At 35.3% G+C, this 26399-nt stretch overlaps 1 protein-coding gene across 8 annotated transcripts in view; it reads left to right on the top strand.

Moving 5' to 3' along the window:
• LOC106152336 (plasma membrane calcium-transporting ATPase 2) overlaps positions 1 to 26399 on the top strand; it is an 89014-nt gene that overhangs the window by 24273 nt on the left and 38342 nt on the right. For 4 of the 8 annotated variants that reach the window (XM_087015109.1, XM_087015111.1, XM_087015110.1 and 1 more), the window contains exon 1: positions 22121 to 22390. In XM_087015109.1, coding sequence (XP_086871235.1) covers positions 22338 to 22390 — 53 coding nt within the window. In that variant the 5' untranslated portion in view covers positions 22121 to 22337. Of the gene's footprint in view, positions 1 to 4839; positions 4922 to 10267; positions 10373 to 22116; positions 22391 to 26399 lie in introns of those variants that run through there. The other 4 variants (XM_087015113.1, XM_087015114.1, XM_087015115.1 and 1 more) reach the window with 4 other exon arrangements.

A 26399-nucleotide genomic window follows, 5' to 3' on the forward strand; every position in this document is an offset into this window, starting at 1 on the left:
CGACAAAATGTCTTTTCTTTTCATTATGTTTATTTATTTTTTTTTGGCTCATTAAAAAGTGAATAAATTAGCAATAGTTTCAGGGCATCCCCTCCTGCAATAGACAATCATTTTGTGAGAAAGACTTCAGCGCGAAGTTGTGCACCTTCTGTTCAGCCAAGTGTAAAACACATTTTAAAAACAGTGTTGTTTTTAGCTCTCCTTGACTTGCAAAGTTGATTTATGGAACATGTACTTTTAATCTAGCATGGCTTAAATGCACTGTATCCATTGAATATCTGAGTTCTCTTGCCTATGAAGTTTTGCTTCAGCTCGCACAAAAACGCAAAAATTTGCATATAAATGAAATGGGTTATATCATTTATCTTAAGGAATAGCTAATAATGGATCATTTGTAGCGCAGGATGTCTAACCTCCTCAATGTTATTCTGCATAATTAACATATTGATCATTAATATCCCAGGCCTTTTTCAATAGGTCCAAGCTATGCTTTGATTGATGTTTCAGAAAACAAAAGTGAATGTTTTAGGTTATTACAAATTATGGGTAGCTGCTGTGGTATGGTATGAGTGTACTACCTTAGCCATTGTGTCATTTTAAGTCCTTATTGTTCTTCAGAGTTACTCAGTGATTCTGTAGATTGTTTCTGCACAAAAGAAAATGAGAACCCAGTCTTAGAGACACCTTTTGCAAGATGAATGGGATTTACATAGCTTTGTCTCAAAAAAATGGAAAATTATATAGTAATAATGTTTTGACTAAATGAACATTTTGCAATCTTGAAAAAATTAGGCTTCGGGTGATGAATGACATCACTGGGATCAGTTGGATAGCTCTTAATGCCTTTTACTTAAGTGGCTTGATTGCATGGAAATAGAAACTTAGTACGTAATCAAATTTCCCAGAAACATCTCTTTGCAATTATTGATAAGATGTATCTTAAAAAGGCATCTTTTGTGTCTGAAGCAAGATGCATTTATCAACCAGCACTTGATAATTTGTTTTGCATTTACCATCTGCAGAAGTTTATGACTTTCTAAGTCTCTTTTTGATGACATGCCTTTCATTTCCAACTTTAAGTACTTGCAGGATTGTGCATTTTCAAAATTGTGTTTGTTTGTGTGCGTGTGTTTGTGTGTGTGTGTGTGGACATAGGTGCATACCTCTGTGAATAAATCAGATTTGAATTTTTAATAAAGATCTTTGTTGAATAGACAACACATAGTCTAGTGCAACAAATATCAATTATCTTGCTTGCCATTCATGACAATTGGTGTAAAAAAAAAAAGTGAATTCTGCGTTCATGACAACTGGTGTAAAAAAAATGAATTCTGGTTAACTTGCGGCATTTACCAATTCATTCTCATTCATATGCAAACATTTTCTTCCAGCTGCTCTTTATCGTGCAAGTGTTCTGATAGCCTTTTAGCATCAGGATATCTGCCAGTGTCATAGCTCTGGTGTTAAGTAAGGCGTAAGTGTAAGTTCTGTGTTGGAATTCTGCTCACAGCCACTTTTTGCAACTACTTCATTGAAATGAGATTGTGAATTTTGTAGTTCATTGTGCACATTTTATGGATTCATAAACTAATATTGAATGATCAGTTAGGTTGCTTTTAGGAATGTCTCAGTGTTGTTAAATCCATTATTTATGTCAGTTTTTAAAGTGGGTGTATTCAGTGAACTCTGATATTTAAAGCATGTCCAAATTATTGGCCATTCTGCCTTATTTATTTAAAAAAATAAGAATAATTGATTGAATTTTAGCAGAGTTGAGAAAGTAAAAAGAGTGTGCTAAAATGACTTAATTATTAAAATGAATGGATTTGTTCTTTTTGAAATATGGAATCAGATGGGTTATTTAAGTCTGTTCTGTAATAGATCCTTGTCATGGCTTTGGGCCTACTGTTGATGCCTGTGATAATGTCAGGAGTTCTGTCATTCAGGTTCAGTGATCAGAACAGCATTCCAGCTTTTAGGGCAGGATAGAAAAAACCATGTTAAGCTGACATTTATTGATGGATGTTAAGTACAGAAGCATGCATGTAACGATGAGTACGTGCCAGAATTAAGATACATGAGAAGAAAAACCCATTATCTAGTGATGTTAATAATATTAGTATATATTGTTTTTAGTTGTATTGGCCAGAAAAAAGTAAAAGAGATAAAGTGAGAAAGAGGCAAATACAATAACATTGCTTGCTTAGCGAACATCCTTGTAGCCATGTAGAACAGTACCTTTATAATAAAATATTGAAGAGTAGCATAGCTGTCAATGTGGTAATACAGACTTATAAAATAATGCTAGTATTATATAATGGGATGTTGCATACTCTGACAAATATGAGATATGCTATGTTATTTATGAATTGCTGTTGAAAGCTGCATACAGCACTGATATTATATAATAATATTATGTTATTGCAATATGTGCAACTTTTGATTGTAGGGAGGTGTCTTACTTTGATAAATAATGGGTGAATTATCATCTGATGTAAATAATCAATTAAAGTTTCCAGAAACAGTGGTCTAATTTTAGAAGGATTTTCTTCTATGAGGTGGATATTTGTGAATCTTAGGAAGTGTTGTTGTGATTAAATTTTATGTTATTGCATAAATGTGTGAAGTGTCCATATATAGATAGATAGATAGATAGATAGATAGATAGATAATTTATTCCAACATGAGCAGAAAGTACAAGCTCACAATATACATAATAAGTATACAATCAGTGTAACAAAAATAAATTCATAATTATACTCAAGTTGGTCAAGTCAATATGGCTCTCATATATGTTAATAAAGCCATAACATGATGTTAACGTTAGGAAAATAAACAGTTTACAGCATATATCAAATGACACACATCATGCTTAGGCCCGCCTCTCCAAAGATTTTCTACCAAGCTAAAATCTAACGCAGGATATTCTTTGCATATAGAGCTTGCCACAGGACAAAAACATAAAACTTTGTACTGTTTGGATTCACCGGTACCACAGATACATTTCTGATCTTCTAAGGGGATGCAGGACCAGCAGGCATTCTCCGCTATCAGGTCATGTGATGACAACCTGTACTGGGTTGCAATAATTCTCAAACTCTCTAACGACCATATCAGTATAAATGTCTGAGACAGTTAGGTCCCATTCATAATGGATGATCCAAGTACTTACTGATCCGGCGACTAAATATGGCCAACCACAGTTCAAAAGCAATGCTGCTGATTCCTGATGGTCTCCCCGACTCCACACGCACCCTTAAATGGATTAAATCTCTGCTCTGAGGTTTAATTGCTAGGCCCCTGCAGCGACAGGGATATGCATTGATCAAATTTTTTTGAAAAAAAAAACGTGTTTTTCCAATATAAATGTCCATGAATCCTTGTATCCTGTTTACAACTTTCTTCTAAATGTAAATTTGTACTGAATGTTCAGAAACTAGGAATATCAAGTCATTCACTGATCACATTATTTTCACAAAATAAGGTTTCCTAAAAACTAGGATACAATCCTAAGATAATAGCTGACATATAGTAATTTGATTATTGTTACTAAATGCCAGTTCAGGAAATTTGCTGAACAAGTAAAAAAAAATAAAAATAAGAAAGGACTCTAGCGTACTAAATGACTGTTTTGTGGTTTATAAAGAAACCTGTTGGTATTACCGCTACTGTTCATCAATATGCAGGTTAACCCCGTGTGATTTCACTGCTGGTTGCTGGCAGTGTTGGTTTAACCTGCAAGCACAGAACTGTAATGATATATCAAGTCTAATGGGATTTTCCATCAAAAGTTTTATGCAGATGACAGCTAGGAAATTAATGTACCTCATAATGGCAGATGAAGGCTCTTGCGTTAATTAGATTTTCCCAGGGAAAAGACCTAGAGAGGTTTTGGCAGTGACTAATATAGGGAAGATTTTGGGGTTGAGGGAATATATCAAGGATTCATTGATTTGAGATTAGGCAGTCAATTAAGTGTGTCTCCCTGTCTTCCATGGTTCAGCTGTTGTTTCTTCCCTGGATTGAAGAATGTGTTGCATCAGGCAATTGTGTTGGATGTGAAATAAAGGAAGGGTGGCTGGCTCACCTATCACAATTGCAAGTGTCGTGGTTTTAACTTGGTAGTTGTTAGGTGTGCAGGCAGTAGTATATAAATATTATTTTGATATATTTGCCCTGTCCCCAGAATTCACACACACAAACACTTGCGCGCGTGTGCATATCACACCTGCGTACATACACACACAAACATATTTCTCACTGGTTTTACATATCGTTTATGTCTACTTCCTATATATAAAATTTTATTGATTCTTTTCAGATTCAGATTATTTCTAGTTGGCATATTTTCATTAAGTCTAGTCCATATCTCATTTGAATCTGTAGATAATCATGATATGATGATTGCTTTTTCCATTGTTAATTCATTTTATTCAATTCATTGTAACGTGGTAAATCCTTTTCATTTCACTTCATAATCACAATAAAGCAGTAATATATAATTTAATGAATAAAAATTGTTGTGAATAATTTGTTTAATGAAGCAATTTTATTCATGTTTGTAGTATGATACATGTCAATCAGTATTTGCCGTGATCAGTTTAAAACAAGTGCTTTCCAGGGATGGAAGAATTCATGACTTGTAACCAGGAAAGAGCTGCAATTGTCAATATTAGTTATCTTGTTGGGCCAAAGGGAGTGAGCGAAGGGTTTTCTCGTGACTGAATATTCTTCAGGCTAATTTGCTTCCCCATTGTTTTGCATTTGCTTAATGCTGTTGAGATAAGGCAATTGTTATCCCTTTGGCAAATATGCTTTCATTTCTATTTCTATTTCTAGCCATGTTTGAACTGTGAATGGTGAAGCCCCGCTGACAAGCAGCCAGAGCTCTTTCTAATCAAGAGAAAGACAGGAGGCAAAGGTAAATTCTTATTGATCTCTGTGCACATGGTTTAATGGTATCATAGAAATAGGCTCTGTATATAATTTAATTTATGAATGAATGGATGGGTTGGTCTTTTTTTTTTCTTGAATTATCTTAGTTGAAGTTTATTTTAGTAGTAGATAGATATATACCATGTCATCAGCGTGCTGTCAGTTAAGTAGCTTTGTATATTGTTTTTATTAAAAAAAAGTGTGCAGATTATGAAAAAAAAACAAAAAAAAACAAGACAAATGCTAGTGATTGATATAAGGTCACATTTTCATGGCAATTAGAATTATGATAAATAAGAATGGGATCAGAACCTTTGTTATAAGAAAAAAGCTCAACCATTTTCTGAATGTGCTCACTGCTTTGAAACATGCCATATTTATATGCCATTAGAATTGATTTTGAAAAAATTGTTTGCAGAATAATGATATATTACTATTAAATTGATTGTTTTAAAATGATACCATTAACATTGATGATGATTTTTTTTGGGGGGGGGGAGGGGAGTGGTAATGAGGAGTGAATAAATGAAAGGTGGTGGGAGGAACAGCAGTGTTTAGAAAGAGAAATGAAGAAATATGTGCAACAGGATGGTCATGTATTGATTCTGAAGTCACATTTTGGGGAGAAATTCTATGTGCATGTTAATGTCAATTGCAACATGCAGAATTCTTTATAAGATAGTCGAAATGTTGCTATTTTCATCAGTAAAGTTGACTTATCGATCCATAGTGTTCATGATAATGATTGAATGGCATGTGTTAGATTGTGCTACATTATTGATGTTGTTACAGAGTAATTGACCAGGACCGCCATACTGTTCACTAGGGGGATGCAATGATAATTTATGGCAATTGTGGCAATATTTTACCTGGAGATTGACAACATGTTGCCTTGCTTCAGTTATAATTTTGTGATTGAAGATAGATGTTTAAAGAGAAAAAAATTTAGGTCAACAAACTTACCTTTTGGTATATAATTGTTCAAAAATTTTTTCCCATGACTGAACATTACTGTAATTGTAAACAAAATGACACATATTTTCAGTCAAAATAAGATGACAACAATGTAAGTGCACATCATTTTATGTGACTACGTTCTCCCTGGACAGTTTTGCACAAATGATTGCTAGTATTTAAATTTTCAGAAAAGTTCATCGACATATTTTGCCAATAAAACTTGATGTTTTTATTCCATGCCAATCCTCTTTGCATCAGAGCAAGTGTCTTGAAGTTAAATAGACGTGCATTTGGGAATTAATTCTCCAAGTGATTCACAGGATTAATTTCTTTTAGAGGAGATCACTTGTTCATGCTGCCTCTCTTGGGTATGGTACAGCTTGTTCCCTGCACTGGTTCTCCATTACATTTTTATGACATTGCCCTATCTTATATGTCATAGCTGAAGGCATTTATTTGTAGCGTCATAGTCAAATGCCAGTTGATAGGACTGTAGGGAGCAGTGCAAACATAATGTCACTCTTTAATAGACATTGTCATAAAAAAAAGGGGATGTTACACACAGATAATTGAGAAACTACAAATTGGAAACATGTTTTTGGTTTGTGTGTGTGTGTGGGGGGGGGGGGGGGGTATTGGAAAGGGGACTATTTTTATATACATGTATATATGCCAATATGTTCAACTAGTTTGGAAAGCTATCTTGTTATTGCATTGATTTAAGCAGATATTGGAATAATATATAATTTACAAAGATAAGATAAGAAATGGAATGGAATACCATTGTGCGAGTGATCCCAATCCATGGACCACAGATAAGTGGATTTGTGGCTGTTTTCATTTAATGTTGGACATGAATACAGCATTTTAAACTGCATCATATTGATCAAAAATGATAGAAAGCTATGTATAATGCAATAAAAAGGTATAACTGTCAACTTGGGAAATATTTTATTTGATAGTGTGGATCAATTTCCAATTAGAATGTCCCCAGGATGGAAATGGAGCCATTTCATTTTGTTCTGCTGGGTAGGCAGTGTTTTAAAAAAAGAAAAGATGCAGCGGCTTGTCATTGATTTTATATACATATTCCATTCCTGTACCCATCAACTCCTTTGGTCTGGTTGCCATGACAATCTGTTCTCAAGGGATTGCACAAGGTATGCTTCTTTGAAAAATTTTCCCCAATAAATTGAACAATCTAGCTCTTTATTGTTGGAGGAGGAAGAGAAATGATTTAGCCATTCGTAAACCTGCCCTACCTGAACTTTCTGAACGAGGTGATAGGAGTTGTGAAATAGGATTTCTCCCAATTTAGAAATATTACACAACGCAAGTGGACAGTCTTATGATAAAGTGTGTCTAAAAATAAACGTTCTGTTTGTAATATAACAATAAAGCAAGTGTATCACGCGGTACCGGTGGCTTTGTGTCATGGCGACATTGGCGTCACTTCGTATACAAGTGTTCTGACAGATGTCACTGCATGGAGTGTGATGAGAGGGCCAGAGGTGAAGTGCTCTGAAATTAAACCAAAATCAGGAGCCAAGTGTGGTTAGTAGTTAAACATTTATGAATGTCTCTCCCTAGGTAAATGGACAATATAACTTTTAAGAGTTCTATTAATAGAGAGCTGGATTTGTCTTGTTAAACATTGATGAGGATTTGGTGCAGGGGTAGATAAGGGGAGTACAATTGGAACACATCATGACGTTGCAGTGTCTGACCTAAATATCCCATTGATGTAATAATTTTGGTGATATGGATCTGCAGGCTATATTTATACACCTCTATGGACTACTTCAGGCGACTAGAACGACTTAATTGATTGAAAAGCATTGGATTAAGGTATGAAGGTGATTTTGTAGTTTTGTTAAGTTCAAATATGATTATTGTAGAAAATGGTGTGTTTGCAGATTGAGGCTGGTATTTTAATGATATGGGTGGTAATGTCTAGATGTAGATATGTATGAAAGCATAGACCCTCCCCCAAGGTATATGTGTGTTTAATCAAAGCTATGGAAATCAATCTGATTTTGTCACTTGAATGTGTATATATATATATATATATATATATATATATATACATAAGATTTGTAGACATGTAAGAGCACAAATGGCAATTGTCTGCATGTTTTTTGACATATCTGCATGCTAACACATGGTGTGGAGCAATTTTTTGTTATTATTTGGAAATACATATTACTTGCCCTGTAACTAAGAAGTCTGTGTGGACAGACAGGTATATGTTGCACACAAGTTTTCCAATCTTCTCTTCCACCAGCAAAGTCACAGTGAAATGTTCTGCCAAGATAAAGATTGTGCTCCAAGCGACGGGGATTTTTTATCTCTGCCACTATTTCTCGTCAGTATTTTTGGCCTTTAAAAAATTAGCTTTGTTAAAGCTAAGGACTTCTTTTTAGTGAAAATGCCAGTAACCTGAGACAAGATGAAGTCTGTGTAATAGTTGAAGTCCCCCACTTACTGCGCACTAGGATTTCATGGCAATTATTTTTTCACTGCAGCTTTGTCAGCAGTGGAGCACATAAAGTTCTTCCTTTTTTCAAAGGAGAAAACCAGTATTATACACTATCCCAACCAGACAAACTTGTTGGTGTCAAGTGGCTGTGTCAATGGTTCTGTGCATATTTATGGAGCTCATGATCACTTTTTTCTGTCATAGGTGCAATTAGGAGTCTTTAACAGGTTATATAGGACCATTATAGGTCATAGATACTGAAGGTGAAATAGCTCAGGAGGTAAAGGTAGGAATACTTTTTTGTTCAGCGTATATATAGCATATATTATAGTTGGAACATTATACAAGTGCTTTACCAAGGATCTACCCCAATATGACCCAACCAGACAAGTCTCTGGATGAGGTAATGCAGTCAATACAATGAGAATGATAATTAATTGTGCGAATGTGAATATTTACTTGTTTTGTGGAGAGAAAAATGCACCCTTTATGACAATGATGTTCTACTTTGGAACCCTGTCTCTACTGGCTGTTTATATGCCTTCAGGTTAATTTAATCATGTTGAGTGACTGGGCCATTGCTGTAGGAATTGTTGTATGTCAGGAACAATTATATGGTTCATAAAACTTATAAACATAGGCATTGGCTTTCAAAGGCACACACGCATGCATGTATGCATGCGCACACACCATGCCCAGAGTCAGGTGGGGTTCAAGGGATTCGAAAGAACCGCCCCTTTTGCTGGGAAAAGTTCCACTCTGGGTAAAATTTGATCTAGGTACATGAAGTTTTTATGGAAAAGGGTCCACTTTTCCAGAAAAAGAACCCCCCTTTTGAAATTGCTGGCTACAGGCCTGCACACAAACCCATGTTATAGCAAAAAGGAAGGTAACTTACAATATTTGTTTTGGAGATGAAAATACTGATTGCCAAAACAGGTACTTCCTATTGCATGTGAAACCAGTATCTATTTTAAGAGCCAGTGCCTGACTTAACATCACAAAAGCCTTTTTAAAAACTTTTCAGTTACATGTGATCAGTTTAGGAGGAGTAGGAAGCATTTCCCTGATGAGTAACTTATACTTGACTTCATTAGTTAAAACAATAACTTGTCTTATGTACAGTAGAATGGAGAGAAGAGCAACAACAGTGTTGAAATATTGCTCATTTATGACATATATAAGTACCTTTTTGCTTGGCTTTTTACTCTATGTCATTTAACCCAGATGGGAATTCCATTTTAGAATCTTCATTATCACTTGAGTCTTCATTCCATATGGCAGTATACGTCAGTGCAACTTCAATTAAAAAAAAAAATTTTTTTTTTTTTTTCGTGACTCAACAAATAATAAATATTTTTGTACAGAGTTCAGCAAGGTGCTTGTTTTCAGTTATTGTTCTGAATTATACTTTGGGGAACATTGTGTCTTGTCATATCCTGTTTCACTACAAACATGTATGGATATATTTTAAATTGCCTGTCATCATTTCACAGCTGGTGCTATAGTTGATGAAGTGAACTTAGGTAGGTTTACAAATAGATAGCAAGAGGAGTGGGAGTGCATATTGAAGGTCGTAATGTTTTGACTTGTACGACACATGGTGCAAAATAATGACTCCTTTATATTGCTTTTTATTGAGAGAGAGAGAGAGAGAGGGGGGGGGGGGCAGGCTAAGATTACCAAAGACAACTATATTGTGTCAGTGGATTTTCCAAGGTCATGGATTTACTATATATAAAGTGTATGTTTATGTTGTGTCACAGGGCAGTCTAGGTTTATTTTGGTAAAGCTTTTGAATTGGCTGACAAGTTTCACTGCAGTCTTGTGATGGTGAAACTTTTTATGAGTCATGATTTATGTTGCAACCTAAGTCTTCCTTTTTCTTCGTTTCAGATTTAAGAGATCCAAAGGCTACAGTGGTAAATAATAATAGAACCCAAGTGGCAGAGTTGTGGTAGGAGTGAGAAAACAGTGATTAGTTCAAGTTGATAAATTAAGGTAGGTTGCAACTGAATGTAGGATGGACCAATGCCCTTGTGATTATTAACTAAAACAAAGTAATTATAAGCACCAATGCTAGCTTTACTGTGACTGTAAAAACTGATATTGAGGAACTGTTGATGCCTGTTGTGTTGTACTGGCTTTAAAATGTGTGACCTTTTACTCTCTTCCTTAAAGGCCTGCAAACACTGTGTTAACCTGGAGGTGCTGTGTACTATTAGAAGTTCATTATGACGATGTATCATAAGTACTCCAAATCGGTTCTAATGGGATTACATAAATATTTTACGTGTGTAATGTGCCGTGGTGCGTACTTTATCACATTGACAAGACTGGGGGTTTTTGTGATATCAGATTTGCACTGGTACACATGTGTATTATGTATGACAGTAGTCATATGCATATGTGTAAGTGTATCAGTCCATTTTTGATATACATGTATGTTATAGATCCATGTGAATCAGTAATGCACTGGTTGACATCGTTATATATTTAAATCCATTTGCACGCGTGTGTGTGTCTATGTGTGTGTGTGTGTGTGTGTGTGTGTGTGTGTGTGTGTGTGTGTCAGTATTGCATTGGTAGACATGTTTTATATATTGAGTTTTATATGCTTAAGTTCATGTCATGTTTTCCACAAATGCAGGTCATGCCCTAATATATAAACCTTTTATCATATACAAAGCAAAATTCCACATGTTCACTAGAACTCTGTGATTATTATCATGTCTCGATTCAACATAGTTATGGATAATGTAACTCCCAAGGGTGATTGAAATATTTGGTAGATTACAGGTGAGTCAAAACTGTTATACTGTTTTTTTTTCTCGAGTTATTCTAGCTATTGAAGTTATGCGTGTACATTTGTATAAACTTTGTATAATCCTTTATATGTTCCACAAAGTAATATCCATTTCTCATACTGATAACCACATAACCCTGTTTGTGTATATTAAGACATTTTATTTTCAGTTTCAGGTCACACCCTGCTCTAAGGTCATATTATTGTTCCAGATCACCTTTTACATATTTTCAGACTATTCTGTGTCCCTTTGCATTCTCTGACTGGCGTATATTGTATGTTTGATATTGTGAGATATCCGCATCACCTTTCACCTCTTTTGTTATTGATATCAACATTTACCTGGCTGACTTGTGTTTTGTGTCGAAGTCACTGCAGGCAAATATCCACAGAATCTAGGTTATTAAACTGAGCCGATTTTGAAAGTCCACAGGTGTAGTTGTTTGTAATCTACGGCTATCACACACTTGTTGAGAGTTTAATCGCATGAAACAACAGTAGTATTGCATTATATATAGATGTGTTTTAACAGATGGCAATATATCAAGGTATGCTTACAGTCTACTTTTTTGCTTTGAATGAGGAATCGGGTCTCCACCCAAAGCAAACCTGTTGCGTTAAGATGTAGTTGGTGTTTGAGGTTTCACTTACAGGTAGAAAGCAATGTTTCTCCACCTGGAAGGCATCAGGCTAGCTGTCTAGCTGGGTGATTCATGTTAGAGTGGGAGTTGGGGAGGATTGCACTGTCAGGTCTATTGGAAATGATGCATGGACTAATAAGTAGGGAGTTTTGAATGCAGTTTAATATGTCGCAAAGAGATGTTTTTTTGCAACTCCCACCCCCAAACAGATTGTAGAATTGCAAACACATGCATCATATTCTGTTGAATATTATTATTATACATTCATATACAGTATATGCAAACCACATGTATGAAAGCAGTGAATTACGTCAATAAATACAGATGCACAGATATAAATGCACGAAGCAACTGTATACATTTACACGTAATATGCTTACATATATAACCACACTCATGTAACCATGCTAGTTGCAATTTGAGGCATTTTTTTTTCTCCTATATGGCATCCAGGTTTCTTCATTGTGTTAGTTGGGAATTGTCAGAGCAATTGTGATGATAAAGTTTCTAGAAAGCTGAAAATGAATATATACAGTATATAATGCATTCAGCTATTCCATCACAAGTGTTGTTTTTTTCCTTGGGTATTTATAACATAATTGACAGTGGATCTCTACAAAGGGAGAAGTCATAAGAGGTTGAAGGCGATGAATTAGATTGGTTATTATACTGTAGATGATGGATGATGCCTGTAACCTATTATCTTTTAGCGTAATTGATTTTCTCGAACTTGTTTTTTTGACATGTCTACTTTGTTAAGAAAGCGTTTCCAAGGAATGCAACCTGAAGTCCTGCTTAGAATTTGATCCTTCTTTTTAATTCTTGTCCAGTGATTGGCAGGGTGGCGCACACTGGCAAATGAAAAATGTCCTTCTTCGTTTTCAATTTAAGAAGCTCTTATATCCATAAAATTCCAAGAACTGCGGTGATTTATGTAGTTTTACTACTTTGAAGGATATTTCTGTGAACTTCAGATTTGGGGTTCTTAAGTACAGTAGTTGTCTACTTATGGCTAGTTAGAATATCTATTCTGTGTAAGTGTCTGAAGAATAGTTTTCAAGATTTTGATATTAAATCATAGTATATTTATTCAATTTCCCCATGTTTTGGAAAACTGTATAATCAGTAAAATGCAATAGCTGTTAACAAAGATGATCATTTGCCTTGTATTTAGTCTCTTTTTTTGGATAATAATACAGAAAATACAGATGGGTTTGAATTTTTATAGAGATGCTGTGATGGAACACAAGCAATTCTTGGCCCTTTGGTTTATAATAGACTTAGTCTTTGAAAAGTTCAAATTTAAGATATTAAACGCTACTCACCATCAGGTGTTTAGTCATAAATATTTACTGACTGTATTATACTGATTGTGTACATAGGAAAGGTATTGTATTAGTGCCCACTTGGCCAGAACAGCAAGGTCAGGTTATTTATAGCTCCTGTCACCTGAGATGTGAAATTGAACTGCCCACTTGAAGGTATTCTGGCATTCCGAATACTCCCTGGTCTGCAGGTACATGTAGATGTCATTAGTTTATTGTAGTCTTGATTTTTGAAATTCATTTCAGCTATTCCGTTTTGCATGGCTATCATTATTCTTCCCATTGCTCCTGTTAGTGTGGTTCCAAGACTTAACAGAATGCAAAATGTGTGTCAGCTTTTACTTTGCTGCTCCTCTGTTTTCATAGATGAAGGTTGAGGAATGGATTTTTCATTGTGCATTGAGACTTCATGTCAAACAACTTGTGTATATTTTGTATTAAAAATATGCAGGGAATGAAGGTTTTGATAGTCATCTGAATTCGATATTCTGCAGTGTATATTGTAATTAGATGGTGAGATGTACTTTTGAAATGAAAAAAGAATAATTTTGTTTGAGAAAAGAGGGAGGGGGGAGTGAGAGAGAAAATTTAGTACAGACCATTCAGCCTTTGTGTTCTCACTTACCTTTCACCATCAGTTTGTATTTAGGCCAGTTCTAAGATGAGAACAAACTTTAAAGGACAAATACACTGAACTTTGTTTTTAAGGATAAAGAGAACCAGAAGAATGTGCCTGAGAGTGATTATTCTCTAAAGGTCAGGTTTGTTCCACAATCCAGCATTTGTAAACATTAAACAAAGATGAAAGGAAGTTATTAAAATTTAAAGCTGTTAGATACCTTACTACTGGGGTTTATCGATAACACACACTTCTCGTTTATTCTGGGGTTTTATCAGTTGGCTTACTTATGATTTTTTCTGGAAGGGGAGGGAGGGGTCACTTTGGCCTATCTTGATATAAGTCATAATCTGCTGCCATCTTCAGGGATTTCAGTTAAACTGAAGTGTCATAGCATTTCAACATTTGCACTTTTGTTATTATATTGACAAAGATCAGGAACTCTTTTTTTTTTTTTGTCATTATTGTCTTGGCTCATTCTTCATTCATGGTGATATTTCACATTACAATGTTTCTTTAGCATAGAAAAGCAATTATATTTGGTGTATGGCCATTGATTTTTGTTACTCTTTGCAACACTATATGAATGATCTTTTATGAGACAGCTTGGCTTAGCAGGCAAATGATCAGATTTTATTAAAAGCGTATCATGTTTTGATCTTGTCCTGAGATTCATTTCACTTTTTTTGGTATTTTTAACATTTCCAAAAATATCATAGTGTCACACATTTTTTAGCTATTTGAAAGTGAAAAAGTAATAGATAAAAATTTAATGAACAGGTTGTTAGATGAAGGAAAATATAACAAGAAGTGTTATAAATGCTGTGTTGCACTACAGTGGGAGATTTCCGTGTGTCAAATTGTTTCTGCCTTTCACTGTGGTAATAGTTCATATAATGCACTTTAAAATAGCATGCCTTATTCATGTTACAAAATGCATGCTACATGTACTTAATTCAAAATCCAACCAGAAATGCTAAAGCAAACCATCCTTTGCATTTACCAGCTTAATGTGAGAAAAAATGATGATTGAATAATTTTCTCTTCTTACTTAAGTAATCTAGGTTGGTAACTGACTGTCAATTGCTTTGTGTGCCAATCCTCTTGGTGATATTCTGACAAAGACTGATTGTGTCGATATTGTGAAAAAGAAATCGGCCAAATCAAAAGATAATACGAGTAAAAGCCTTTCAGAAGAAGGGGAAAAAATAGCCAAGTTGTGTCAAACACAGAAGGAGTTGCATTAGAAGTTACAAAGCAGCAAAGCTTAGAGGCATGGATCAATGATTGAAAAACTCTGTATGTCTGGACACTTGGTTCTTCGGCTTTGCTGGCTGGCTGCCTGTCTTCTAGGTTCTCATAGCTGGGAACTCTGTTACCAAAATCAATGCTGGCAAATATGATATGGAATTGTAGTCTCAGTTCCCATGATTGATGATCCACAAAATCAGTGGCAAGGAGGAATTGTCTTGGTATTTGGCTTCCAAGGAATCTCAGTAATTTACTTCTAGGAGGACTAGGGACAGAGGATGAAATGGTCGCTCTTATCTTCAATGGCCTCCTGGAAACCGAGACTGCAGGCGGAGTTCTTATAGCAAGCTGATTTTTATTTCGCGTTCATTTTTGGAAGTATTAGGTGTCTGTCGATATACAGATTTTAAATTTACACACTGGTACATGAGCATAGATTGAAGACAGTGATGCAGTGACAGTGGCACATTGTTCTGTGACAGCAGACAGTATTGGGATTCTTGGAGAAGACATGCCAGTCAGGTAACTTGAGATGTGGCCACACCCCCTTCTTACCCCAATATATGGCTGTTATATGTATGTTGTTGAAAATGGACAGAGCCAGCTGAAAAAGGTCATAGAAAATGTCAGCCTTTCTTTTTTGTGAATACAGGTTCATCGGAGTAATTTATACTTTTTTAGCATGCCATGCACTCAGAAAATATTATTGTTATAATTATTATATTTTATATATGACTTGCCTCTTTTACAAGCAAAATTGCAAAAAAAAACTTTTTTTTAAATTGATCTTAAATACACATGTGAAACAAACATTTATACATAGTTGTATAGTACTTCTATGTTTTCAGTATCAGTAAAGTGTTGGAAGGTAAGTAATTTAAATATATTTGAAGGCCTTATTGAGTAAAGTAGAAATGGTGAATCTGTATCCTTGCTCTTCTGAACCTTGGAAGTAGGGATATGAGTTGGGAATAATAACCAGAACAACAGGCCTACACCTCATATTGTTTTACCCTTGTTGCACATACAAATTTCATTTACAGATTGTTTTCACTTTCGTGTCATATGTTTCTCCTTCTCCTTACTTCATCTTTAGATTATTGCTTTATTTCTTCTCAGGATGCTGAAAAAATTGATGGTAAACAGGTTAGTCCAAAGTCAGCTTTATTTTACTTAATTTTTTGTTTTACTATAACACACAGTAACATGTTATTGTTTATTCTAAAACCCAAATTTCACTTAATTGACATTGTTTCCATTACTGTTTGGCCAGTTGGTCATTGTTTTCATTACTGTTTGGCCAGTTGGTCATTAAAAAGGGAACTTTTTCAGTGATTTGTGTTTCTGTAAATTCATTGTTTAATTTTAGGTGCTTTTTGAAGTGTCAGTTATTCCTGTTATATGCTAATCTTGGCTCTATTTGAGCCATTTTTGAATAAAAAAGTTGAGTTATTTTAGAAGCCTGATTATAAAATTTTGGATGCTAAATGCATTGGAAAAAAAAGCCGATAAAAAAAGAATTTTTGATGAAAGTTTTAGGAAAATAACATTCTTAGTTGTGGGAGTATCCAGAAAATGGGAAAATGTTAAGAAACATAGCCAGTTTATCAGTTATGAAGATGTTGTCATGGTTACAAGCCATAATATCCATGGTAACACAATGTCATCTGAACTACTGGGTCTCAGATGCGGCGTTACTGTAATTGCCTGACTGTAGATTGCAGTCGAGTCTGGTATTCAGGGAGCCGTGTGGTGATGATATTGCAACCAGCCTCCCCGTGTGAGACAAGATAACATTCACACTGCCAATTTCTGAAGGCCCGAAGAGATTGGAGGTTGACAAATAGAAAGAGCAATAATGGTACAAGTGTCCATAAGATTACTTTGGTTCACTTAAGATAACTAATTGAAAAATGAATGACATTCATGTTTGTCCTTTTTTTGTGGGGGGGATCTTTCATTTTTTAATTTATTTATTTTATAATTATTATATATATATATATATATATATATATATATATATATATATATATATATATATATTTTTTTTTTTTTTTTTTTTTTTTTTTTTTTTTTTTACTAATAGTTATGTTTAGTAAGGTGGTGTTTAGGGGAAAATTCTCTCTCTCTCTCTCTCCTGGGAGTAATAACTAACAGACGCCTTTTTTATGTTTTTTTTTTCCTTTTGTTTCTTGCTTTTAAGCATTGATTTGTTGCATCTCGGAAGTTATTGAAGCCTTTGAACTGTTACTTAGGCTTTGCCATTTATTCCCCAAGTGACAGATTCTGCATACCCTGGTCATGTGTTTGTATCGATTCGGGTATTTATTAAGCAGTACCTCAGCCAAAAGAACATCGTTTTGCATCATCAAAACATGTCTTCATGATTTAGTCATCACTGCATTGATTTTGTCTTGTAAAGGGATTAGGCATAACTTGGTTTGCTCCAAAACGCCATTTCAAATTATGTAGTTTGCAGTGATTTTCACTCGTTTGAAGGTGAGAAGAATTGCAGGGCCTGAAAAGTTTGTCTGGGTCTGGTTGCCTTTTTGTGGCATTGAATGCATATATTTGGCTCCTTCAGAAATTGAGAGTGCATCAGAAGCTTCAGCATGGATTTCTTGGTTGGTCTGTGTTCCTCATATCAAAGGAGCATCATTATCTTATTATTGTAAATCCTCCAGATGTGTTTGCCATGATTTACTTAAAAGAATATATTGCATATTAATCTATAGGCCATTTCCACAGTTTCTATTCATGAGCGAATGTTTTATGTGAGCGCTGCATATCTCTGCATGCCCAGCAGGGCTATTGGGAGGCATGGAATGAACTTCAAGTATAAATTGAATGATTACAACTTCCACATCAAACAGGGCATTGTGTTAAAACACATTTATCAATGAGTTAAGTGACAGGGAGGCTATTGATCCAATGTTGCACAGAGAAAGCCCCTTGATGAATAGCACGCTGCTTGAGAAATTTGCCTGGGGACCCCCGGACTTTCCGTGCTCAAAAGCAGGAAAGAAATTCGAAAAATTTGATTGAGAGATCTGTAATCATCTGTATTTTCCTGGAAGAAATGCAGATTGAAGTTTTAAGGTCTCTCTCTTTTTATGTACAGACACAGATGTGTCTGTACATATAGCCATCATCTGCGTCTGTCGTCGCCGTCGCCGTCGTCGCCGTGCACTTTTACCGATAACACGATAAGTGGAAAACCATTTTACCTTTTGACTTGAAACTTGCAGAACTGATGAATATTCATAATACGCAGGTCAAGTTCGAAAATCAGCATGATTGGGTCACTTTTAGGGAATTTATGCTGTTTTTTCACTTTTTTCAGCATATATGCAGCACCGATAACACGATAAGTGGAAAACCATTTTACCTTTTGACTTGAAACTTACAGAACTGATGAATATTCATAATACGCAGGTCAAGTTCGAAAATCAGCATGATCGGGTCACTTTTGGGGAATTTATGCTGTTTTTTCACTTTTTTCAGCATATATGCAGCACCGATAACACGATAAGTGGAAAACCATTTTACCTTTTGACTTGAAACTTACAGAACTGATGAATATTCATAATACGCAGGTCAAGTTCGAAAATCAGCATGATTGGGTCACTTTTAGGTAATTTATGCTGTTTTTTCACTTTTTTCAATATAAATGCAACACTGATAACACAATATAAGAAAAACGGATTGGCCAATTGTAATTATACTCACAGGAGTGGTCAATCTTACTAAAACGCAGGTTGAGTTCGAAAATAAGCATAATCGGGCCATTACTTAAGAAGTTATACTGTTTTTTCACATTTCCTCAGATTCAATTATTAGGCATGTTAACAGTCTCATTATTTAACTAATAAGATGCCTAAAAGTGTTTGTTTGATATTTCCTGCATCTTTACAACATTATTAGTTGATTATGTAAAAAACATGGTAAACTTGTTATCATGTATTGTGTAATAAAGTGTCAAAAATGGAAATAAACTCATATCATTGCAGTTTGTCAGATTCAATCATCCACTATGTTCAGAATCTCAGAATGGAGGAAATTGGACATTTAACACTGTTCTATTGATACTTTTCCCATCTCATCAATTTTCTTAGTTGGACATATAAAAATGGCAGTAAAATGTTTATTTTGTTTTATGTTAAAAAGTGTTAAAAATGGAAATAAACCCATTTCAGAACAGTGCTGTCTTGTTTACATTTTGGCATTATCAAGGCGTGACTTTGAAGTTCCATGGGCCTGAAGACCTTTGCTAGTCACATTTTCTGAATATCTGTGATACAAATATTTTATAATTAAAAATTGATGGTCATTAAGCTGTTAAACATTATGTAATATTGCATCAAAATTTGAAGAAACCCCCATTTTGGGCACTGCTTCCATGATGACCATTTAAGAAAATCATGTCACTTACTGTTTTCAAACTTACAGGATAGAAACATGGGACTAAAATACAGCTTCAGTAGGCAATGCAGTCTGTTTGGTTTTTTTTTTTTTTTTTTTTTTTTTTTTTTTTTTTGGCAGTTAAACAGTTTTTTGTGAAAATTTAATTTTTCACATATTGGCATGTTCAAGGTGTGACTTTAAAGTTCCATGATCTTGAAGACTTTTGCTTGTCACATTTTCTGAATGTCCATGTTACTAATATTTTATTAATAACATTTGATTGTCATTATGCTGTTAAACATTATGTAATGTTGCATCAAAATTTGAAGAAACCCCTATTTTGGGCACTGCTCCTATGATGACCATTTAAGGGAAATCATGTCACTGTTCTCAAACTTACAGGAAAGAAACATGGGTCTAACATACAGCTTCAATAGGCAACGCAGTCTGTTTGGTAAATTTTTCTGGCAATTTAACAGTTTTTTGTGAAAATTTAATTTTTCACTTATTTGCATCTTTATTTTCTGTTCTTTGTCTGTACATTTGACAGCTTTGCTGCCTTGTTTTAAATTTTTATGGGGTGGATGTGTAAAAGTTATTGTCATCGGTGCATAAATGGAAGAGTAATGGGAGGGTATCCACAACATACACTTCACTTCTACCGTTACAGATTATGCAGTCTTCAGATCACCAGTGAAAGAGATTTCAGTGGTTCATGCACAATGATGGATTTTTTATTGGTTGAGATGGAGACAAAAGTTTTCGTTGATGCCATCCATTTCTTTACCTTGGTGTCACTGATTTACTGAATTTGCAACAGTGATTGCGTCTTCTTTTAGAAGACATCTTTTGATCTTAAGAAATTCAGTTGGTCAAGTACTTGATAAAGTATGATGATGAATAAAAAGGCTTAATAATTCAACATGACTAAATTTTTTCTAACTTTTGTTTATCCCCCCCCCCACCACTCACATATACATAGTCATATGTAAACATGTATATCTTCACTAATGCACTTTTAATTCTCAACCATGTGCCATGCTGTGATGTTATGGCCACTGTTGTGCAATAAGTGCATATGAGACTGAGTGAAGGTAAACAGACAGCAGTCAGTCTATATCTGACTAAGACACAGCTCACCTGTGAAAATACAAATACCTGAACTGTCACAGCTGCACATCTAAAAAGTCATCAAATTTGACTTGGGCGCAGTCAAAAGCAGTCCCACAGTACACTTTATAAGGTAGGACTAATCAAGAATGGAAAGAGCATTTACATTTAAATACAAATATCAACCACTATTCGATTTCAATGACGAATGCCACTAGGACGATGCTTGATCCCAATGGAATGGAGTGTGTACACTCATTCAAATGGAAATCATCTGAGATAGCTTAAAATGAGCTTGTTGACACTGTTTGACATCACCGGAAACTACAAACTTGCAAAAGTCTTTGAGGTGGGCTTAACCCGTCAGCATTAGGCACAGGGAATGTTGTTCCAGAAAACGATACAAAAGTGACATGCAAAACATGAAGGATTCATACTGTTGTGGTAAACACTGTAATTTGACAGAACTTAAGTATGAAAAAAACAGAAAAAATTACATGAGGATAAATTCTGTCATTGCAGTCGTTAGTTTACCATTATTTCTGATCTCACATACCTCCTAACCCTGGGAAATTTTGCTTGATTTAAGGCCAATTTGAGGGACTTCGGGCAATCTCAGATTATCTCCATGTGGGCTGTATTAGATGATCTACATTGTTATTATGTTAGCTTTCTCATGACATTTTTTTGTCCAATGTGACTGCACCTGGAAATCTAAGAATCCAGGCAACTGGGTTATCAGTATATGTAGATGACATCAAATTACATTCACTTACAGGCGGTTTTAGATGGATTGTAGCAGGTACAGACAAGTCCAGTTTTCTTTATTTACTGCCGTGTTGGCTGTTATCTTTTTCTACCACATTGAAAAACAGCATGCAGTGATTTATGTTACCTGTAATTGGATGTTTGCTAGATTATGATGTGAAACGAGAAGTTGCACAATAAACAGTTGTGTGGGTATCAAGGATAGTGATATGTTAAAATGTAGTCATGATCTTGCAAAAATTTATGCAGAAAGCTTTTCAGGAATGTATTACCTGTAAAGACTAATCAGAATTAGATGTATTCTGTATATATCTGAATAGAAAAGCGCAAAGCAGCGCATTTCCAGATTGATCAATAAATTGTGGGATTTGTCTATAAATAAGTAGAGAAAATAGTGGTATTTTCAGACAATTGGTCATATAGGATTAGTGAAGATATAGAACTTGCATTTCTCCTTTTCCCCATAACATCCACAGGTAGAGAGAGATGGAAGGGTATACTATATCTAAGTGGTAGTTCAGGTGTCAGAATCGCATTGTTGTGCAATGAAATGGCTCTGATTTGCAGCGCAAACTCCAGAGTAGATCAGTAATAATCCCATCCAGCTTCCAAGTACTACATCTAGAGTATGTGTTACCCTCCAGCCTGTCTGCCAGGAACTGTAGGTACATGGGTATACAGAGGATGGGGGAGGAGGGCTCACAGAGAGATGCCCCAGTGATGTATTACCAATAACACAGTGGTGGCTCCTGTACTTCCAGGTAGCTGACTGTGGATTATTTTAGAAACTACTTCACTACATATGCTGTGGCTGATACCTAGAGAACAGCTGCAACTGGCATATATACTGAACAAGGTAGATAGGAGAGAAGAAGCTAGGAGGTGGATTGCTGTAGAGCTTTATAGCTAGGTTCAAGATGAGGGGCTAGACATTTTTTGGACCAGAGGGATTGTATATTCTTTGTTTGTATCTGCTAGGATATTATATAGCCTCAGAACTGTAGGATATCACAGCGTAGGTTGACTGCTGTAGGATACTGCCATGTCGGGAGTTAAAGGCAAAGGAACCCCAGGAGCCGCCTCTGACCAAAATGGGTAAGAATGTAGTGAGAACTAGGCCGGTATTATGTAAACCATTCAATACAGGTTTCAATATAGATTTCTTATCCAACTTTGAGGTTCTGTTTTTACATGTAATTGATACACGGAATGCTGGTTGATGCTTGCATTGGGTGTGCAGTTTGTTGCATTACACTGTAAGGATTTTCAAGGAGGGATGGAGGTATTTTAGCACTACATGCAGAGTGATGCCAGGTGCTATCATAAACGGCCTTACTGCAATAAATCACTGCAGCAAAAGCATATGCAGGGAAATGATATTGAACTAACTATCTGGTTGAATGTGCTGTAATGTACAATTTAGATAGACAGAAGAGTGTTTCATATTGAAAATGATGGATGGAAAAACAACTGTGTGGGTAGGTTATTATTAATTTTCCCATACAAAGATCGCTTTGATTTCCTGTCTTTGGCTCAAAGGGGAGGGGTCATGCAGGGTTTGGGTGTGAAGAAATATAATCAAACTAGTGTAATCAGTCCAGAACTACAATGAATACTGGTGCATATGCTTAGAATTATTCAATATCAAATTTGTGCTTCTTTTATTAGTCTAAAAATGGGATGGTCAGTTTGACAGGTTTTATTTTAAAATAAAATAAAAAAGATTTAAATGAAAATAATTGCGTTGTCCCTCTAGAATATCAGTTGTTTATCAAATGCACTGTTGTGCACTTCTCCAGGGCTGTATGTATTTATATCTTTATAATTATGACCTTGAAGACATATGGGAAGAAGAGCACTTTTTTGGCTCTGTATAGTGATAGAGTTATTTCTAGTGGCAAAAATTAGTCACCCCAACAACCTCGAAACAAGTTCCAATCTTGAGTTGTATTTGGCAATAAATGAGCTAGCCTAATTATGAAAGGTAACTGATGATATGAAAATATAAGGAAAAAAACATTGTCCCATTTAGAGTGTGTAAGCAGAGTCATTTATGAAATGCACCATTCACTGTGGTCCCTTCCTCAGGTGTGTATACTGATATATATATATGATGACTGGGTAGCAAAGTTTTGCTATTTGATTCAATTATTACCAGCACCTGTCTACACCTGCCACTGCCCACAGTGAGAAGACATACCAGTGGTAGGAACCTGGCTAGGGGGCCATGTATGAAAATGAACCAAAAACTACAAGAACCAGAACAGGGTATGCAAAAGTAGATAAGAGTAAAGAGGTCTTTGGAAGTAGGTTGAGTTTGGTATGCAAAGATGAGTTATTGCTGATTTTGATAGATGATCAATTATTAGTCAGATGGTTTGGCTTTAAGTAGAAGGGACAGCTTATATATTGAGTAGACCATGAAATGCATGGAGAGAGGAAAAATCAGGAAATCAGCGTTCAGTATCTATAATACCTGAAAAGAATGCCCCAATTCCATTCTCCACAAAATGTTCTAACCTCCTCCCTCTAATTGAAAGCACATTCTCCCCAAAAAATTTACACAGATGTGCTCCAGATACAAGACAAAACTTGTATATGAAGGTTATTGAGACAGGCTTTGATCAATTTCATAAATAGTTAAGATTATTGGGTCACTTCCTAATGTTACACACACACACACACACACACACACACACACACACACACACACACACACACACACACACACACACACACACACACACACACACACACACACACACACACTTTCAGGATTATATAACTTGAGGTGACTCACATTTCATATATATATATATATGTATATGGTTTTTTATCTGCTTTCTTCAAATAGTTCTTTGGTTGGAGCTGACTCCATCAAGCCCAATGACAGTGCAATCATAAAACACAGCAATAATTTCATCAAAAGTCTATATCAAAATATAAAAGTAGATATGATTTTAGGTCTTAAATTGCTTATAGTCTTGCATTAGATACACGGGAAAAGAACTGGATAATGCCCTTTAGCAAGAAAAAAAGGTTAGTTGACATGTTTGGCTGCAGAGGACAAGGTATGCTACTATGCAGCACAGTAAATGAAGCAATGTCCATAGATGTTATATGTACTGTAACAGCTACATGTCCATATTATAAGTGGAGCATGTCAGAACTGGGTGTATTCAGTATTACCTCATCAGATAGTCATCATGCAACGAGGAGGCATTCTAATAAGTGCACCTCGTAGGAGTCCGGGGAATACAGGGAGAGATGTGAGCATATCACAAACTTCACATACTTGAAGATGAGTGTTTGGAAGCAGCTCAGGTGTACAGTGCATCGGAAGAACACCACATGTACTTAATATTTGAGGAGCATTAAAAGATTTCTTCTGAAAAGATTCATGCAGAGCCAAAAGAAGGTGAAAAGGAATGGTTTTATTAATGACATAATATATAATTTCTATCTCGCTAATATAATAAGAAATGGCATATGTTTAAGAGTACTGTTGTTTCATATGATGCACTTCTTAATTATATGAAATTTTCTGTCACTTGTATCAAAACCCCAATCCATTCTCGGTAATGGGCCTTGTAACTAAGCAGAACTTAGCCTGTAATCTCCTTACTCTACATATGATCAGTTGGTATTATTGAGGCTGATGACATGATGACATCCATTAACACAACCAGTTATATATTTAAGTCAGGGGCTTATACAGAAAGTTCTCTCTCTTTTTTCCCACAGATTTGACAAATGCTGGTGGTTGTCATAGAAGCCATCAGCGTCTGTTTTTACGAAAACCTTCTGTGCGTCATACACAGGCTCTCTATTCATTCAGTTTTTAAGATGGACTCTTAATATTCCCAGGGCTGTTGAAACCTGTGGGTGATTCCTAGGAATCTTCCTGTTGTTCAAGGAAGGCATGCTGGGAACATGTGCGCAGTCCTAGAAACTGCTAGGAATTACATGTACACATGTGCACAGCTTATACCAGGGTAGTCTGACACTGGCAATGTGGTCTGTTGAAATATGTTGATATTTCAGAATGGTGATGCAATATAGCCATTGTTTATTTGCATATCCACCAAATGAGATTATTTGTAATATTTCTGCCCATGCACCCCCCCCCCAAAAAAAAAAAAAGTTTTGATATTAAATGCATATTAACTTATGTTATAAAGTGATGTGTTTGAAATATTTACCTGTCATTATTTTTTTACAAGCAGAATTGGGATAGAAAGTATATAAAGCGATATTTTCTGTATGTCATAACAGGTAAGTATACTGTACTTAGTGCTCCTTATGGCTGACATTACAAAACATCAGTGGAGGCAATAAGTATACCCGTTGTCTCACTGATTGATTTAGAATTAGCTCTGTTTGATGATTATTATCCCGAAGAGGAAGAATAGATAGCAATTCTGAAACGACTGGATTGTTAGCATTGCCCGACTGAAGGAGATTGTTAACTGACAAATCATTATATTTAGTGCATGCCTAGTCTTTGATGAGCAATGACATTTTCAAGGAAGCGATGCCTTGGAAAATACATCAAAGAGAAAATGCCCTTTTGGGTGGGCGGATGGTAGCAAGGACAGTTCTCGGAGAAAAAATAATATGCATGTTGTGTTACTGGCATCGGTAATGAAGAAAGTGGGTTGTTTTCTTTTTGGAAAAGTGTGAAAATCTTAGAGGTATTGTACAGCATGCAATTTTTTTTCTTTTCACCATTTTGTGTAAAATCTCTATTTACATGCCTGGAGCATTGTTATTGTGATCAGTTGTGCAGAATATACATGCGTGCAGCACAGGCTTGCATGTATCTGCTAAGTAATGCATCACATAAGGGCTTACTTTTGTTTTCTGCTTCATAATTCTTGGTATTTACTGTTGCTTCTATAATTTTTTTAAAGAAAACAATATGTGTAAGATCTTTTTATTGCAAAAAGAGCATTTTTTCCTGAAAATTCCAACATTTTCCCCTAAATGTCGGAGTGATATCCTTTACTAAACTGTCAAGAAAATTACAATATGTCATTATGGATATATATATTGACCAATTTTCAGGTTCTTAATTTCTGTTTTTTACCATTATGAGTGAAAT

The sequence above is a fragment of the Lingula anatina genome, chromosome 6 (genome assembly GCF_051362555.1).
Source record: "Lingula anatina isolate TDL-2025a chromosome 6, LinAna3.0, whole genome shotgun sequence".
Taxonomy (NCBI): Eukaryota; Metazoa; Brachiopoda; class Lingulata; order Lingulida; family Lingulidae; genus Lingula; species Lingula anatina.